At 25.8% G+C, this 16557-nt stretch overlaps 1 protein-coding gene across 2 annotated transcripts in view; it reads left to right on the top strand.

Annotated features, from left to right (window-relative positions):
• Positions 1-14227, top strand: part of LOC107454091 (Cap methyltransferase 1) — a 39952-nt gene extending 25725 nt beyond the window's left edge. For both annotated transcript variants that reach the window (XM_043045612.2, XM_043045611.1), the window contains exons 15-25: positions 296-478; positions 697-753; positions 842-899; positions 985-1053; positions 2046-2192; positions 4161-4280; positions 6485-6576; positions 7508-7624; positions 10748-10857; positions 12528-12636; positions 13983-14227. In XM_043045612.2, the coding sequence (XP_042901546.1) occupies positions 296-478; positions 697-753; positions 842-899; positions 985-1053; positions 2046-2192; positions 4161-4280; positions 6485-6576; positions 7508-7624; positions 10748-10857; positions 12528-12636; positions 13983-14139 (1219 nt within the window). In that variant the 3' untranslated portion in view covers positions 14140-14227. The remainder of the gene's footprint in view (positions 1-295; positions 479-696; positions 754-841; positions 900-984; positions 1054-2045; positions 2193-4160; positions 4281-6484; positions 6577-7507; positions 7625-10747; positions 10858-12527; positions 12637-13982) is intronic.
• Positions 14228-16557: the final 2330 nt, after the last annotated feature.

Here is a 16557-nt window from a genome sequence, read left to right as displayed (position 1 = left end):
TTAAGTATTGCAAGTTTATAAAAATATTGCTATTAATTTATGCAAATAAGCAATTTGTAACTATAATCATTAATTGAAAGCATTAAACTTGTTAATCACTCAACAATTATGTTTGTGCTTTATCAAACATAATCATATAAATGTACACCAATCAATTGAGTAGTTAGAAGATTTAATGATTATTTATGCATTTGGATTTTTAAAAAATTTAATCTTTTTAATGAATTATATTTTTAATTATTTTTTTTACATATAATTTCTTATGATTATTTAATTGCTACCGTTCATCCTCTAGATACATTGTCTGCAAATGGAAAAAAGAGAACACTAAAGATATCTGTGATTATTTGTATGAGGTCAATGAATATTTTAACAAACTTAGTGACTTTTCAGAAGTAGACATAAGTGAAGTTGTTCCACTTAATATTTTAAAGCAAAATGAAGAATTTTATGACTACATTTGTGAATCAAATAATAAGTAAGTGATGTTTTAACCTTTAAAGCAAACACATTATTTATAGATGATAATTAATGTCTGGTAAATTTCAACTGTTTAGTAAATGTATAAAGCTAAAAAAAAAATTTTTTTTTAAATTCAAATATTTTATTTTGTAATGACTTACAAAATTGTTTGTCACAAATCTTTTATCCTACATAACATTTAATTTATGTATTTTTATATTTATTTACTTTTAGGTTTGGAGAAAGGCAGATAATTCATTTGGATAAAATAAGAGTGTTTGCCCAAAATTCGTAAATCTATTTTTCTCTTAATTTTTTTTTTTTTTGAAAGCATTTATTATCTATTTAATTTTCATAAATTAATTATAAATTTTTTTAGTGAGTTGCGTGAGGAGCGACAACCTGACTTACGAAAAGAATGTTTAGAACATTGGCAGGTAATGTTAGGCTGAAAATATTGTGATTTTATCATATTATGTGATATATTTAGCTGACTTTTTGTGCATTGCTTCTTTTCAATAGGTTCCCGATGAAGTTAGGAAAGCCCCTGCTAGACCAGAGGCAAGTAAGAGATATGAGCAATTATTGCAAGTAAGTTGAAAATATTTTTTCCCCCTTTCTTTTTTTCTAAGAGTTGAAGAAATACACTTGTTTTTCATACTTCAGTTATTTTTCGACATGTGAAGCTAGTAATGTAAAAGTTCTAGGGAAAAGTTAAAAAGCCTTAAAGGGAAAAGTTCTCAAAAATGTTATGTATACCTCAGAACAGTTCTAGTCTAAAAACTTAGAACAGTTTTACTCTAAAACTGCAGAATAAATCTAATTTAAAACTACAGAGTTCTACTTTACCTACGGAACAATTCATATCTTAGACATGAAGAACGTTATGTATGCTCTTAATAATTTTTATTTCAGTTATGTAGGTTTAATTCATTATATATCATGATATCCATAAAAGAAAAAATAAATGGTTAAAATCTGTAGAAAAATTGAAGGAAACTGATCTGCCAAATGAAATCATGAAAGGAAATACGGAAAAAGAACTGCGGTAGCTGGACTAGTTAAGGAGGACCTTAGGGTTTTTAAAATTAAGCACTGTGGAACGAAACTCTGTCGAGGATGCGGTGGAAATCATGGTAGAGTAGTAAGCTAAGGACTGTAGAACCGGAAAAAACGAAGGCATTTGATATTTAGTTAATAAAGTTACTTTTAAAAATTAATCTAGCAAAATGGTTTTTCGATTACAAGAGTAATAATTTAACTAGTGGGAATTGTTTGCTTATTTTTGATGATACCTGCAAAACATCTGTAATCACCCAAAAGTCTTTTTGCGGAACATTAGATATGATTCTACTCTCAGGAAATGTCTATGAATAATTTAAACACATATTTATCAAAGGGTTATAACATTTCTTGACTAGAAAAGTTAGTACACTTTTGCCTGTTAAATAGACAGTTAGGGATAATAATTTTTTATGTCTGTCTGTTTTGTACTTTTGTTTGAAAACTGTATGAGTCCTCATTTATTAAATATTGTTTTGTTTTTTTAAATTAATGAACTATATTTTACTTCTTATTTCAAGGGTGAAAATTTAAAATATCTTAGCTCTTCACCCGAAATACTTACAACCAGTTCTTTTAAGAAATTAGAGCAAGTGTTTGATTTTTACTGTGTTATCTGTGGAGACTGCAAACCTGACCAACATCCAACCCTCTTTCTTGGTCTTGGGGTATGACTCAATAATGTTTCTACTCTATTTTTATTGAATATATGTTTTAGATTCTTTTTAATAATGTATTGATGACCAATATTAATTTTAAGCATAACTCTGAAAATTGTTCAGCTTTTTGTTAAAAATTTTATAATGTTTTTTTTTTTTTTTTTTTTTTTTTTTTTTTTTTTTTTTTTTTTTTTTAAATGTAGTATCCAACTTGAAATTGATCAGTTAATTTCTTTAAATGTATAATAAAATTGCTTATTTTTTATATGAGAATTTAATGAAATTTAAATTGCATTAAAAGAGAATGCATAAATTCAAAAAGCAAATTTTATATATATCTAATTTATCAGAATGCACATTTTGAAAAAAATTAAAGGTTGATATTTACACTGGTGCCAACTATTACAATTTATCTGTAATTATTACGATTTTATAAACAAGATTACAGTGTTCGGTTGCTATCAATAAAAATTATGGATTTCGAGAATTTCTGTAATAATCTGTTTAATTGTGCTTTTTTTTCTTTTCTTTTTAATTTTGCTGTGTATGACTAATTTATGACAATATTTTTTTACACCTTAATAATTCTCAAAACAATAAAAAAACAAAAACTATTTCATGGCAGCAAGAAATATAAAAAAAGGAAAGTAATCTCTTCTTTTCACCTTCCAACAAGCTATTTTGAAACTTGATCTTCTCTCCTGAAAAAAAAGTATGAGTGTTGTTGGCAGCAGGGAGCGGTAGTTATACGTATACTTGAATAATTAGAATTCTCTAAAATTCAAATTAAAAAATGTCTTGAATCTTCATCCAATTAAATTCTCTAAAGTTAAAAACAAGAAAAAGATAAAAAAGAACAGCAGATATTTAGGGGATATAATTTTTTTTCTTTTTTTTGGTGTGAAATTTAGAGAACGATTATGACTGCTTATTTTATTTCCGTCCCCCTCAAAAATTGAACCCCTGTGATGCCCTCCTGTAAAAAAAGCAAAAGAACATAAACTCAATTCTAAAATTCTGTGAGCGAAAATCTTTAGTAATTCAAATATTGGATGATAAAAAAGCAATAAAAGCTTGTTCTAATTAAATCAAAAATTTGAAAATGGGTTCAAAGTAAACAATTTATTTTATAATGAGGTAGAAAGTTTTAGTGTTTTATAATTTTTTATTAAATACTTTTTATTACATCACTCTCCCATGTTTTTTCTCTCATTGCATTTTTTTTATTTGTCTTTAAAAACTCTAAGTATAAACTGTTATAGTTCTTTTCTTCTTTTACTGTTAGAATAATTTTAAATTTGTCAATTCTGATAAGCTTATATGTTAAGGTGGGTACTTAATATAAACGAGACCAAAGGTAAAAACGAGACTTGAAGTTTTCTGAGCTCAAATGTCCAACATTTTTGCATATCACTATAATGTGCATTTTAAATGTTCCTGTTCATTCTAAATAGTAAAATATTTGAAAATGATGCATAAGTATTTTTAATAATTTGAAATTATTTTTATTACTTGGGAAAAATTATATTTTTTGATCTCAGTACTGAAAATCTGAAGCATTATAAATTATCTTAATCATTTAACTTTTACATTTATATTTTAAATCAGTTATTATATTTTTTTTAGAAAATTAAATTATTTAAATAATTAGTTTTATCATATAAGTTAAATAATCATTGATAGTGTTGTACATGTATCATTTACTTTGTATTTTATTTTATAAATAAATTATTTATAATCTTTAAAAGTAATAAAATTTACATAAAGTTATAATCATATTTTTTTTTGTATTAAATATAATTTACATTTTTATTGAATATAAAATTTTGTTTAATTGTTTTTTAAACCAGGAATTTTCAGAAATGTGATCTTAAATATCCGAGGGGGGGATTTCTTTTTAAATGTGAAACCTATGTGTTACCAGCTATTATTATTTTGTTGTTAGCTTTCAGTACTTATGTCTGATTTTATTTGTAGAGATCTAGCAGTTACAGATACGACTCAAAAAGTTGTAAGTGGCTCAAACTTGAAGAAAAGCTTGATCTTCCTGCTGATACTCTTTTTTATGGCGAGCTTATTTTAGAACTGAAAGGAGAGGTACATGCCATACGTAATCAAATCAGCTAAATACTAGAAAAACTAGTACTAACACTTCTATAACATTTATTTAAACTTGTATTTTGTTTTCACCTCTGTAAATGTAGGTCAATGATGTTAAAAAAAATTTTTATGTAAATTAATTTAGAAAATGTTTCTAAGTCAAGTTTTCTAAATTACCCAACAACAATATTGTTATTATCTTTCAATTTCAGTGTGAGGAATATTGTATTGGTCAGAGGAGTTAAGCTACTTTTCTTTCTGTACTTGATGTCGAATTACTTACGTTATTACTGTTTACTTACGAATTACTTTTGCTAGCATAAATTCCACTGATGATTAATAAAATTCTATAAGAGAACGTATTTATTTACAATTAAGAAAGTATAATTAGAAACGTGGTTTAAGAATTTTTTAACTGATTAATTTGGGATCACAGAGTAACCATTACTGTCCATCTTTCCTTTCTCACATTAAAAAAATCTCTCTTTTCATATCCCAACACCTGCTCTTCTTGAATCATGTATATATTTATCAGTCCACATCTTGAGATCCCATTTTTCTTTCATGAATTTGTTAACCAATAGGAACCAAGCCCTTTGCTCAGTTGATTTGAATTTGTGAATCCTTACAAATCTTAAAGTGTGCAGATTTTGTCTTATAGTTTTGAGTTATTAATTAGCTTTTGTACGAAAAGAAATTTTTTATATAAACCTTCCTCTAAAAGCTATTGAATTTTGCTTGTTGTAAATGTTGACAATAGATCTTGTTTATGTATAGAGCAATTTTAAGTAAGCATGCTATTTATGAAATATCTCTATTAGTAAAAATTATAATATTATTAGAAAAGTTCTTTAGCCTAAGTAAATATTAGGCTAATAATGACAGTTCTCTAATAATGAATCTAATATTTGAAATTGTTAACTTCCTTGTTCTTATCTGCTCTGCTTTAGATTTTGTAGGAATTAATAAGGTATTCAGAATTTTGTTAAAACTCCATCGGGCGCGTTGATCTGACAGATACAGACGTGTCAATATCTCTGCTTTTGTCCCCTGAAACATTTTCTTACGACCTTGACCTTATCAGTATCTGTCCATCTGGCCCCCTGCTACTTTGGAATGCAGTAGTGACCAGTTCGGTGTAGGAGTATTTCCTGTTTCCAAGCTTGTTTGGAATTTTGTATCTGTTAGATACACGCGCCCGATAACGTTTGTCTCGTGAAGCTACATGGAAGTATTGAGATTCCCTGAGCGTTTTTGATTTATCTTTTTCCTACGATGAGTGCTAAACGCTTTTTAGATTTGAAAAATCAGAAAGACCTAGAGCTAGTTCATAGTATTCTATTTAGTGATGGAAATGAGGAATTAAATGCTGAAGAATTTGATGAAAGTGATGCTGACGAAGAAGATATTTTAGAAACACGTGAAGCTGATTGTCATGGCAGTGAAAGTGTTTATAATGACTCAGAACTCGATGATGATGTTAATAATGATTATTTTTATGTAGGAAAGGACAATAATACTTAAATGGGCAAAACAGATCGGAAGAAAAAATTTGACTTAAATTTAGAATCGGATTCAATTATAATAATTGATTTGTCACTTTTATATTATGTATTATTTGTGCATAACTGTCCTTTTTATACTTTTTCAACAGTTTAACATGTTTAATTAAATGTTTTTTACAGCATTTAACTTTTGTAATAGCGTTTGTGATTAATAAATAAAAATTATTATTGAAAAAATTAAAAAATATGTAAAAATTAAAAATATACATAAAAAAACTAATAAAAGGTACGGGTGTAAAAGCCTGGACCTAAAAAGAGTAAAAATAGGAGATTTTAAGTAATACATATTAACAGAAAACACACAAAACAGAGATGTATCTGACAGATACATCGCGCCCGATGCCGTAAGTTTCGAGACGCGCCCGACGGAGTGTTAAACTTAATGTAAACACTCAATTTCATTCTTTCTTTATATTTTTCTCTTCCAAATTTCTGGTTAGATTTAACTATTTTGGTTTCTTGAAATTTAAAATTATAAATAATCTATCATTAAATAATTTGAAATTATTTTTCTAAAATTTATACTTTTACTCTGATATACAAATTCTACTATGATTAAGAGTTTATGTTTTTATGCAGAATTTTTTTTTATTGTGTTATTTGTTTTCAAAACTTTGCTCCAATACATTTATTTAGGGCAGGGCTCAAAGAAAAATTACATGCCTTCATATTTTTGATGCTATGTATTTGGGAGGAAAAGATGTTAGAAATTTTCATTTTCAAGACAGGTAAAACTAAAATAAAATGTACTTTATTATTTTGAGTATTTATTATTATTATACGTTGTAAAGTTCAAATTTATGTTTTTCTGTGCATGTAATCCAATAGAATGTTATGCTTTGGTTTCAAAAGAAAAAAAAATGCAATAGAAGCTTTGACATAAATTTTTATTTTATAATTAGAAATAAATTTTGGCATTACTTTAAGTGTATTGCTTCTGTTTTTTTTCTGAATAAAGATTTAATTACAAGGGAGTTCCAAAAAACAATGAAAAAATACATAAACTAACACTAAATAAATAAAATAAAATTTTTAATACCATTTGCAGTTAAGATTTTCTTTTGCTGTGAAAATTAACATCAATCTGTAACTTCTATTCACGTATTTTCATGTTATATAAAGTATATTCGGTTAATTTTGTAAATCTGTTGTATCTATTTATGAATGTACAGACATTGATTTTAAAAAATCAATTCAAACAAAAGTTTGAATTCAATTTAAATTTTATACCTACATATACATTATGCTTAATTTATTGAGCATTTTCCCCACTTTACTTAGATTAATTTAAAATTTTGTTTAAAATAAAATTTAGTGTTGAGAAAACAATCTTGATCTAACTATGAAATGCAGTGTAGGGAAAAAGTGATTTTACATAATACAGGAGAAAAGTTTACTGACATATTTCAATAAGTAACTGTTCAATGAATGAACGAAAAAGCTGTTTGGTTTAACTTTGGTGTTGCTAAACTTCATTTCTTACTTTTATAAGAAGAATAATTTTTAATTCCATTATTAGTTGAAAAGGTTTAGCAATTATGGTAACTTTCAATTCTTATTTATTCCAGCTCTACATATATTGTCTATTTAGTAATTGAAAAAAGTAACAAATTTACCTTTCTGTTATAGATATTGATGATTATTGTCTTTCGTTTTCAGGTTATCACTTGCTGAGAAATTTGTGAAAGCTATATCTAAACCAAGCAAATCTGATTACACTAAATTAAGAGTCAAAGAGGCGTGGCAATTACCTGATATTGAACAAATTTTTCAGAGGTATTTTCTTATTCAATTAAAGCTATGTATTTCTATCAAATTGCTCTGTATTATTTAATTTTTTGTGCATAAATTTAAAAAATTTAATTTTATTATAGATTATAAAATCTAGTAAACTCCTAAATATCTATGAATTGTTTATCCACTATTGGAAGAAAATCTACGATCATAGAATAGGTTTTTAAATTTCATTTACATTTAAACTGTTCAGCTACACAGAGGCATTAATTTTAATATATATATATGCTTTGGCCCCGTGGCAGAATCACGGCGACAGACACGGAGTTCTTGAAGAAACGTTCTTGAAGAACTCATTGTCACGGAGTTCTTGAAGAAAGAATTTCCCTTTAGAAAGTAAAAAAATTATGTTTTCTTTTCTGCAAAAATTTTTTAAAAATTTTTCTCTCTGTAATTATGTTTAAAAGATGCCTTTTTCACTCATCAGAGGGAAAAGAAATGTTCTTAATTTTTCTATTCTTATTTGAGAAGAATGAAAAGTAAAGAACATTGTAGCAAAAAATTTCGTTTCTGCTGAAATATTTTTTTTCCCTCCACAATTAAACTCAAGAGATACCTTTTTCATGCAACAGAGGGGAAGATATGCTCATGATTTTTTTTTATTTATTCCCTTTTGGGAAAAATAAAAAAAAATGGTTTTCTTTCTTTTACTGATTTTACGATTTTTAATTTATTTTTATTATGTGATGATGATTTACGAAATGCCAAAAAAGAAAAATTAGTGTGTTTTCCTCTTACAAAATGTGAGAATATCGCCCATGATATTAGAAAGAAAAAAACATTACATATTCATTTAAAAAAAACTATTTTATTGTATTCAAATCGGCTTTTCTTTTCATCTACAGCATTTCTGTTACTTTAAATTTAATTAATAACATGTATATTAGTTATTATTAAAAGTATCTTCCAGTAAGATATTAGAGCTAGAGAGGTTTGTTGCAGAAAGCCCCAAAAAATTCTCCCACAGGGTGATTTGCAGCTGCACACATTATTGGCGGTCAGAAAAAAATTTAGTTTTAATAAAATGATAAATAGATTTGAATTTGACTATTGAAGAGATGAGTGAATGAATAGTAAGATATATATATATATATATATCTTCAGTTATGATTTGCATCTGAAAACGTTATTGGGGCGATAACGATTTCAGTTTTAAGAAAATCGTAAATAGATTTTACTGTTGAAAAGCTGAGTGGATGAAGTGGGAAGTATTTAGTAGTGAATTTAAGTAAATGAACTTTTAAGTTTATACATTTCTCGTTTTTGTTAATTCTCTCAATCTTTATGTTTTTAATATATTTTTGAACTCATAACTCACTTAATTTTTGGGGGTATATTTATTTGACACTAACTATTTATTATTTGAATATTTTAATGGTTTTTGTGCCTTTCATCTGCTGGATTTCATGGAGGATTTTGAATGTTTCTCAACAAATATAATTTTGCCTAAAAGGCTAAAATGAAGATACATATATTTAGGCTTATATTTACGAAATAAATTTAGCAACCTCAATTTGGAACAAACTTGTACCACTTTTTATCAAGCCTTGTTTGCTTGTAAACCAGCAAAAAAAAAAACAATACAGGGATAGTCGGAGCTCAACTTCGACTCATCAGTCGAAGTTTTGCAGGTGTTTATTGCTTAAGGAGAGAATTCAATAATTATTTATTAAAAAAATTCGTTTAAATATTTTCTGATTTTGTTTTAAATTATATGTCATTTCATCTAAGATGGAATAAAATTCTTTTTATTAACGTTAATAAAAAAGAAGTCTATGGCTGTTGAAGAACATTGAATATTTTCAATTTTTTCATTAAAAATTCACAGTTTTTTACGCAATAATGATAAATTACTTATACTCTAATTTTTTTTTTGTTCACCCCTATAATTACAGTATTAAATCATTATTCCGCTCTGTGATTATGAAAGCTAAATCTTTTTTATCTTGAATCTAAAGAAAAACTGGAAATGCATCGTAAAGAATCTGTACAATTTCTCATTTGAGGTGAAATATTTTAGTCACAACTTATCAGCATTTGTGTAGAATATAGCTGAGAACCATGGAAATTTGATTACAAATGAAAATTGAAATGAATGAATGAATTTCATGGTTGTCTAAATTTTTATAAACAAAAGATATGCTTAATTCTTATTTGGATTCGAAATAATTAAAATAAATTTTGCAAATTTTTTATATACTTTTATCTTTACTCAGAACAACGGCAGAATGTTAAAACTATAATGAGCAATTAAATGGTAAATAAAACTTAAAATTTTCTGGAAATTGAATCATGAAATAACTGTTATGCTCTGTGTATTAGCTCAAATTTGTATTGCCTTAGTAAAAATAATTAAATTGAACAGCAGAGGAAACATTGTGTTTAAGATCTCAATATATTTTTTCTAGTAATATATATTTTGATCTTTTAAGTATACAAGCATGTATACTTAAAAGTATACATGCAAAGTATACATGCCTTACTTTACAAGATTTTTTAAGTATATAAAATCTTGTAAAGTAAGGCATTATATCATGATTCCTATTAATTTTTATTATTTGGTGATTATAGAGTGTATCCATCAAAATATTTTTTTTTGTTTTGTATGAAAGCTATCTTTATGTATGGTTGGTGCCATGCCAGAAACACAAAAATTTATATTCTTCCTAAGTATTCTAGAATAATATATGTTTTTATTTTGCCCTCATAGTTTTCTAAAAACTTACTACTTAGTAATAAAAAAGTACTTTTAAATATGTTTATCTCAATAATAATTTTTCTAACATTCAGGATTTTAGCTGGTGCTGACATTGTATTACGCAACTGATTTTTTTCATTTTCTTATCAATTTGTCAACAATAACTGAAAAATAATTCGTTTTCTTTGTTAATTGTTATTGTCTTACAACTTATGTTTTGTTTGTTATCGAGCTTTTCATTACCATGATAAATATTGACATATTTTATGTTTTTTTTTTTTTTTCAAATCTTGGATAAAGTAGTTAGAATAATTTTAAATTTTATTTTGTGCTTGTAAAAAAGTATTATTTTGCATTTATCTTAACATTTTATTGTGCATTAGTATTTTATGAACTATAATTTTCAGATTGAGCATGAAATTTATCAAGAATGCTCCAGTTCCAAGGCTATGTTTTGACCTGGGAGATGGACGACATATTTTACCTACCGGCTTATTAATTTTCAAGACTACAGCAGGTGTATATTATTTCGATTCATTGATTTATGAACTGCTAGCCTATCTAAAAATTTATGAAATATATAAATTAAAACTCTTTCCAATAACTTTAATTCTCCCCAATTACAATTTTTTCCCTTAATTTATTTGCACTAACAATATTATGAAAACTTATTTATGTGGTTTAATCAAAATAAAAATTTGAACATTATTGTGTCTGTAAATGTTTTAAAGCTAAATATGAGCTAATTGTATTTTTAAAAAATTTTTTTAATCCAAATTAGCACAATATTCTATTTTGATAATTGACACTGTTTTGTAACCTAACTAGTCAGATCATATGTTAAAGTTTTGTTCCTAAAAGTACTCTGCTTTTTCAAAAATTATCTTGTAAATACCAATTAACTTTTAATAATTTGATTTTTCTTATAAAAATCCCATTTTAAGTTAGACTTACAATTTTTTATAAAAAGTATTTACTTTTATTTGCAAACCTTCTTCCTCATCAATTCTAATAATTATGCTTACAATAGTAAAATCTTGTTTTCCATGATCTGCGACAGTTTTGCCTGATAGTTTGTTAGTAATAATATACTTACAAGCGTCCTGTGTTTTGGTTTGATTTGTTTCTGTATTCAATTCAAAACTTTTTTAGTTTCTCACAATGAGAAGAATATCTGTTTAGATCTTTATTTTTATTAGAAAACTTTTAAATTTAATGAATATGAGAAATAATCTATTACAATAAAGCTATTCAATATCATCTTGTAATGCTAGTGTAAAAGCAGCATGACTATATGTTTCCTTTCTCTGTTTTTAGCATTCATAAAAGCATATTATAAAATGCTAACTTGCTTCCAAAAGCTTATCAATTATGTGCTTTCTTTATTTATGTATCTTATGTGTTTTGATGTTCATGTGTATTTACTCAGTTCTTGAGAGAAATAATAGATAATTGATTTAAACGGAGAATATGCACTTAATATAAAATAAACAAATAGTTTACTAAAGAATAATACTAAAGGATACTTATAATGCTAAGGAAATATAGTTTTAAATATGTGACATTTTTAAAACTATATTTCTCAGGAATTGTTGGACCAATTTTGTATTTTGCCATTTAAAATTACATTCTTTAAAATGATGTAAAAATTTATATACCTTACAATTCCAAATGTTTGAACTATTATTAAATAATATAATAAAAAATTAAATATTATATTTTGTTTGGAATTATCTTTAAAAAAACTAGTTTTATAATTGTATGTAAAAAATTTCCGATTTGCGGAATAAGTTCCCGATAAAAAAGTAAAATCAAAAATTAAGGAGTCCAAATATTTGATTGATTTCATGTCCAAATTTTTTGGACTGTATTTTCAAGATCGCAGCTTCCCCCTATTTATGGGGTCAGGAATCATAATCCATTGAAAGAATGGTATGGTTTTTTTTTTTCCTCCAGAGAAAGTTCATTTTTTGTGTGGTTTCATAACTTACAATATTGTCTACCCTAACTTACTAGAATATAGGTCACCCCTTCGAACCATTAATATTGAATCCTGATATGTTGACTATTTGATCATTTGATAAAAGTTATTGAGGATAAACTTTTTTTCGCATTGCACATAATAATTTATATTTAATAGTTTAGCTAATTATAAAATTATATAGAAAATTTTTTATTTCCTTACAGAACCATGGATTACTGCCTTTAGCAAAACAAATCAAAGACAGTATTTATTCAATACTAGAAGGAATGTATCTTCTTTTGAAAGAACAGATGCTGCAAATGCTAATTTTCAGTAAGTTTAAGCTTTATATCTATCAAATTAATAAGTTATTATTAGGTATACTTATAGTTCTTTTTAAATACCAAGAGGCTTTGTCCCCCTTTTGCTTTGCTCACCAACCTCCAATGATTGCTTTACACTCATCATTTAATTATTCTAATTATTTGTTACAGTTTTAGAATATGTTAATCAGAACAAATACCTGGATTTTAAAAAAATGTAAACTTAAGATTACATAATATAATGTAAAAAAAAAAATGAGATGTAATTTTATTTATTAGTGAAACTTGTGTCATCATAACAGTTAAAAAAAAAATAGTTTTCTTTCTCTTGAATTGAGTTTTTTGTATTTTTAAAAATTTCAATGTAAATGTTCAAATTTATTTCTAAAAACATCTTATTTCTCTCTCTTTTTTTCTCCTTTGATTAACTTTCGACATCAACTAAAACTTGTGCCTATAAAATAGTGATCTCAAGAAAGAGTAAAAAATAATTACTTAAAACTAAAAAAAAATTGCTAAGTTCATGAAATTGCAATAACTTTATTTTGTACTTTTTCATGTATTCATTGTACTTTCTGTAGTTTTTAATTTAAAGTTTGTAAGTATTATAGTTTTTGTGCAGCAAAACTAATTGAAATTTTATTATATTATTTAATAATAGTTGGAAAAGTTATGTGAAATTTTTAAAAAAATTGAGAAAAAAATCACAGAAAAGCATTTAAAAGTGCAATCAATAAATTTTGAGCAAATAGAAATTTTAAAAAAGCTAATTTTAAGTTCAAAAGTAAGATTTGAACATTTCAGCATATCAAGTTTTTAACTTTATAATTCATTTCTGTGTGTGCTGTAGAGCAGATAAAATTTTAATTCTTTATTCCCGGTACATTTTTCTTTACGTCTTCATTAATTTCAAATTTCTAAATCTTAAAAAAAATTTCAGCAGCAAAACAAGAGGTAACCCGAAATTAAGCATCCAAAACAGCATCGGCTCTGATGATTTTCAACTTAGAGAAGAAGAAAAAAATTAAGAGAGTTAATAGTTACAAATTATTGATGCACTAAAAAAATTATTTTGTTGCCTTGTAAAATAGTTTATAACCTTTAATGTGTCTCATGTCATTTTTTTAACGTACACTAGATTAATATTTAATATATTAGAACTTTTTTTTATGATAAAATTTTAGTGCTATCTTGCTAAAATTCTATTATTTTTATAGGGCTTATATTTCTTTTCTTTTAATCTTTATTTGTTAGAGATTTCCCTTTAAGATGCATGTATATTTGAATATTCTGTAGTGTTTTTTTACTAATATTTATCCAAAAATATAATTACATAAATATTCTAATTGTTTTCAGGTCTTGTTTTTCTAAGCGGATACTTTGGAATTGGGAAAGGGGTGTAAGACTTATTCCAGAACAAAATGTTGATTGCCAAAACAACCTCGTTCATGGGCATATTCTACTGGAATTTTTAAATAATAGGTTAAACAAGCTAATGGGTCGCCAAAGATAATTCTGTTACTTATAATATTTGAAAGAAAAGGAAATATTCATCTGTAAATATTCATTATATTAAAATAAAGTTATTGATGAAAAAATTATTACATTTGTATTTTGTTAACATTAATTAACATAAAATGGAAGAAACTTGGGCTGCATTTTTAAAACTAGTAATATATTGGCAGATTAAAAGACAACAATAGACAGAAAAACAAACAATGATATGACAAGAAACACGCATAACGGCTTTAAAATATCGGGCGAACTTTACAAATCTGTATAGGGCCGATATTGGGTAAATAAGGGAAATAAAATATCGGGTGAATTTCAAAATTTTATATAGAGTTAACATTGACTGAATAGTGGCTATAAAATATCAAGTGAGTCGGACGTTTCTATATCCGTAACATATTGGGCGTTTATAACCTTGTTGAGACAAGATTGGCCCAATGAATTATTGGCTAGGTTTGTTACTTAGTATTGTTTTCAGAAAAATACTTTAACTCAGAATTTCTACTAGATATCAGCACAATGCACTGAAATATATTCCCTTCATAGAAACTGGGAGTGTATTCCACTAAAAATACTCAGTTGAACAATCAGAATATATGTTTTTCTAAATAATGTTAGTTCTCAAATTATAGAATAGTTGTAAGTGAACGAAATAGCTTTGTATGCCCGTAGTTTGTTTTTTACTATTCAAAGCAATTCTGTAAAAAAATTAAAAATCGTAAGTTATAAATACTAATTTTTTAGTTTACATTTTTTGGATCAGGAAAAAAACAGTTAAAAAAAGAAAGATATTCTATATGTAATAAAAAATTGACCTTTATTATTAAATGTGACAGATTTTAATTTATGGCTTGTTTCGCAAATTCACCTATTTGTTGAATAAATAAGAGTTTACTGTATAACATATGTGGCAAATAGTAACATAGGTATCTAGTTTCACTTGAAGTACTATTTTTTAAATTAATAATTACTTTATACAAATACGTAAAAAAATTTTTTATTCAAAACTATAATTAATTTAACTATCATTTAAAAAGGCTATCAAGTGTATTTTTTAGATTTGAACAAAAGTTATTTATAAAATCATATTTAACAACCGAATTTATGAGATATGTATGCCAAAATGGATTATGGTTGAATGGTGAAAACGTTGAATAGAACAATGTGAAAAACCACGTTTTTTGCATAATTCCTGGGGGAGGAAATGATGTGGTAAAGAAAAAATCTCATTTTTAAAAACGAAAATAAGTACCTTTAAGCACTTTTTAAAAACGTTACGCACCCTGATCAACATTATAAGACATATTATTTTTAAAAATACCTACATTTCGTGACAATATTAAAAGAGATTTCAGTTCTTAGCACAGATTTGGACTATTATTTAGCTACAGTAGGAGCTTCAAAAAGGTGATATCTTTTAAAATTATTTGTGTGAACATTGAAAATAAATGTTACAAATGTGTTAAATTTATAATTAGGCTACATACAAAACTTTTTTCAAATTTTATTCATGAATTAGTATTATCAACTTTTAAAATTAAATTGCATGAATAAAAAAAGCGATGTTTGATTTTAAGATCGTATGAATATGAATCCCGATAATTTAATCTTAAATTGAATAAGAATAATTGAAATGAATAAATTTTAAGTCACATGAATCACAATATTGGTTTTTAAATTCATGAATACGAATCATAATATTTGATGTGAAAATGTTTTAGTTTTAAATCACATAAATACTAATTGCGACATACTTATGAAACGTATATGATTTTTAATTTGTGTGATTACGCAAAGTGTATACATGAAATGTGGTTGGTGCAATGACAGGACATTGCAAGTCAAGGTTAAATTCAGGAGTATAATCTGTAAATATGAATAGTAAAATAAGTTTCGAAAAACATGTTAACCAACAAATTGTTCACAATCATTATTCGTAAATCTCGATGCTGGTTTGTAAATCACAATCTCTACTTTGTCAAGGTTAAATTGAGGAGTATAATCTGTAAATATGAATAGTAAAATAAGATTAAAATACATGTTAACTAATGAATTGTTCACGATCATTATTCGTAATCTCGATTTTGATTCGTAAATCACAATACCTACTTTGTCGTCAATAGGAATCGTAATACGAGAATCATAATTCAAAGAGAATAAAAGCGAATCTGAAGAATTACATTTTGCTTTATTGTGATAATGATTACACATTGAAGAATGTTAAATGGAAATGATAAAAACAAACTCTTATATTAATAATAATACAATTAAAATGACAAGTAGATAAGTATTAAGGATAATGAAGTTAAAACAGCAAACGATTTTAAAACTTAGAAAACTGCTACGTATGGAGAAAATCGAAAAAATACATTATAAAATAGTTAAATTAACTTTTCAACACAGAAGTTTGAAAACCTGA

The sequence above is a fragment of the Parasteatoda tepidariorum genome, chromosome 3 (genome assembly GCF_043381705.1).
Source record: "Parasteatoda tepidariorum isolate YZ-2023 chromosome 3, CAS_Ptep_4.0, whole genome shotgun sequence".
In the NCBI taxonomy this organism is placed as follows: Eukaryota; Metazoa; Arthropoda; class Arachnida; order Araneae; family Theridiidae; genus Parasteatoda; species Parasteatoda tepidariorum.
Note: the sequence above shows the minus strand (reverse complement) of the source record. Positions and strands in the feature narration are given on the sequence as shown.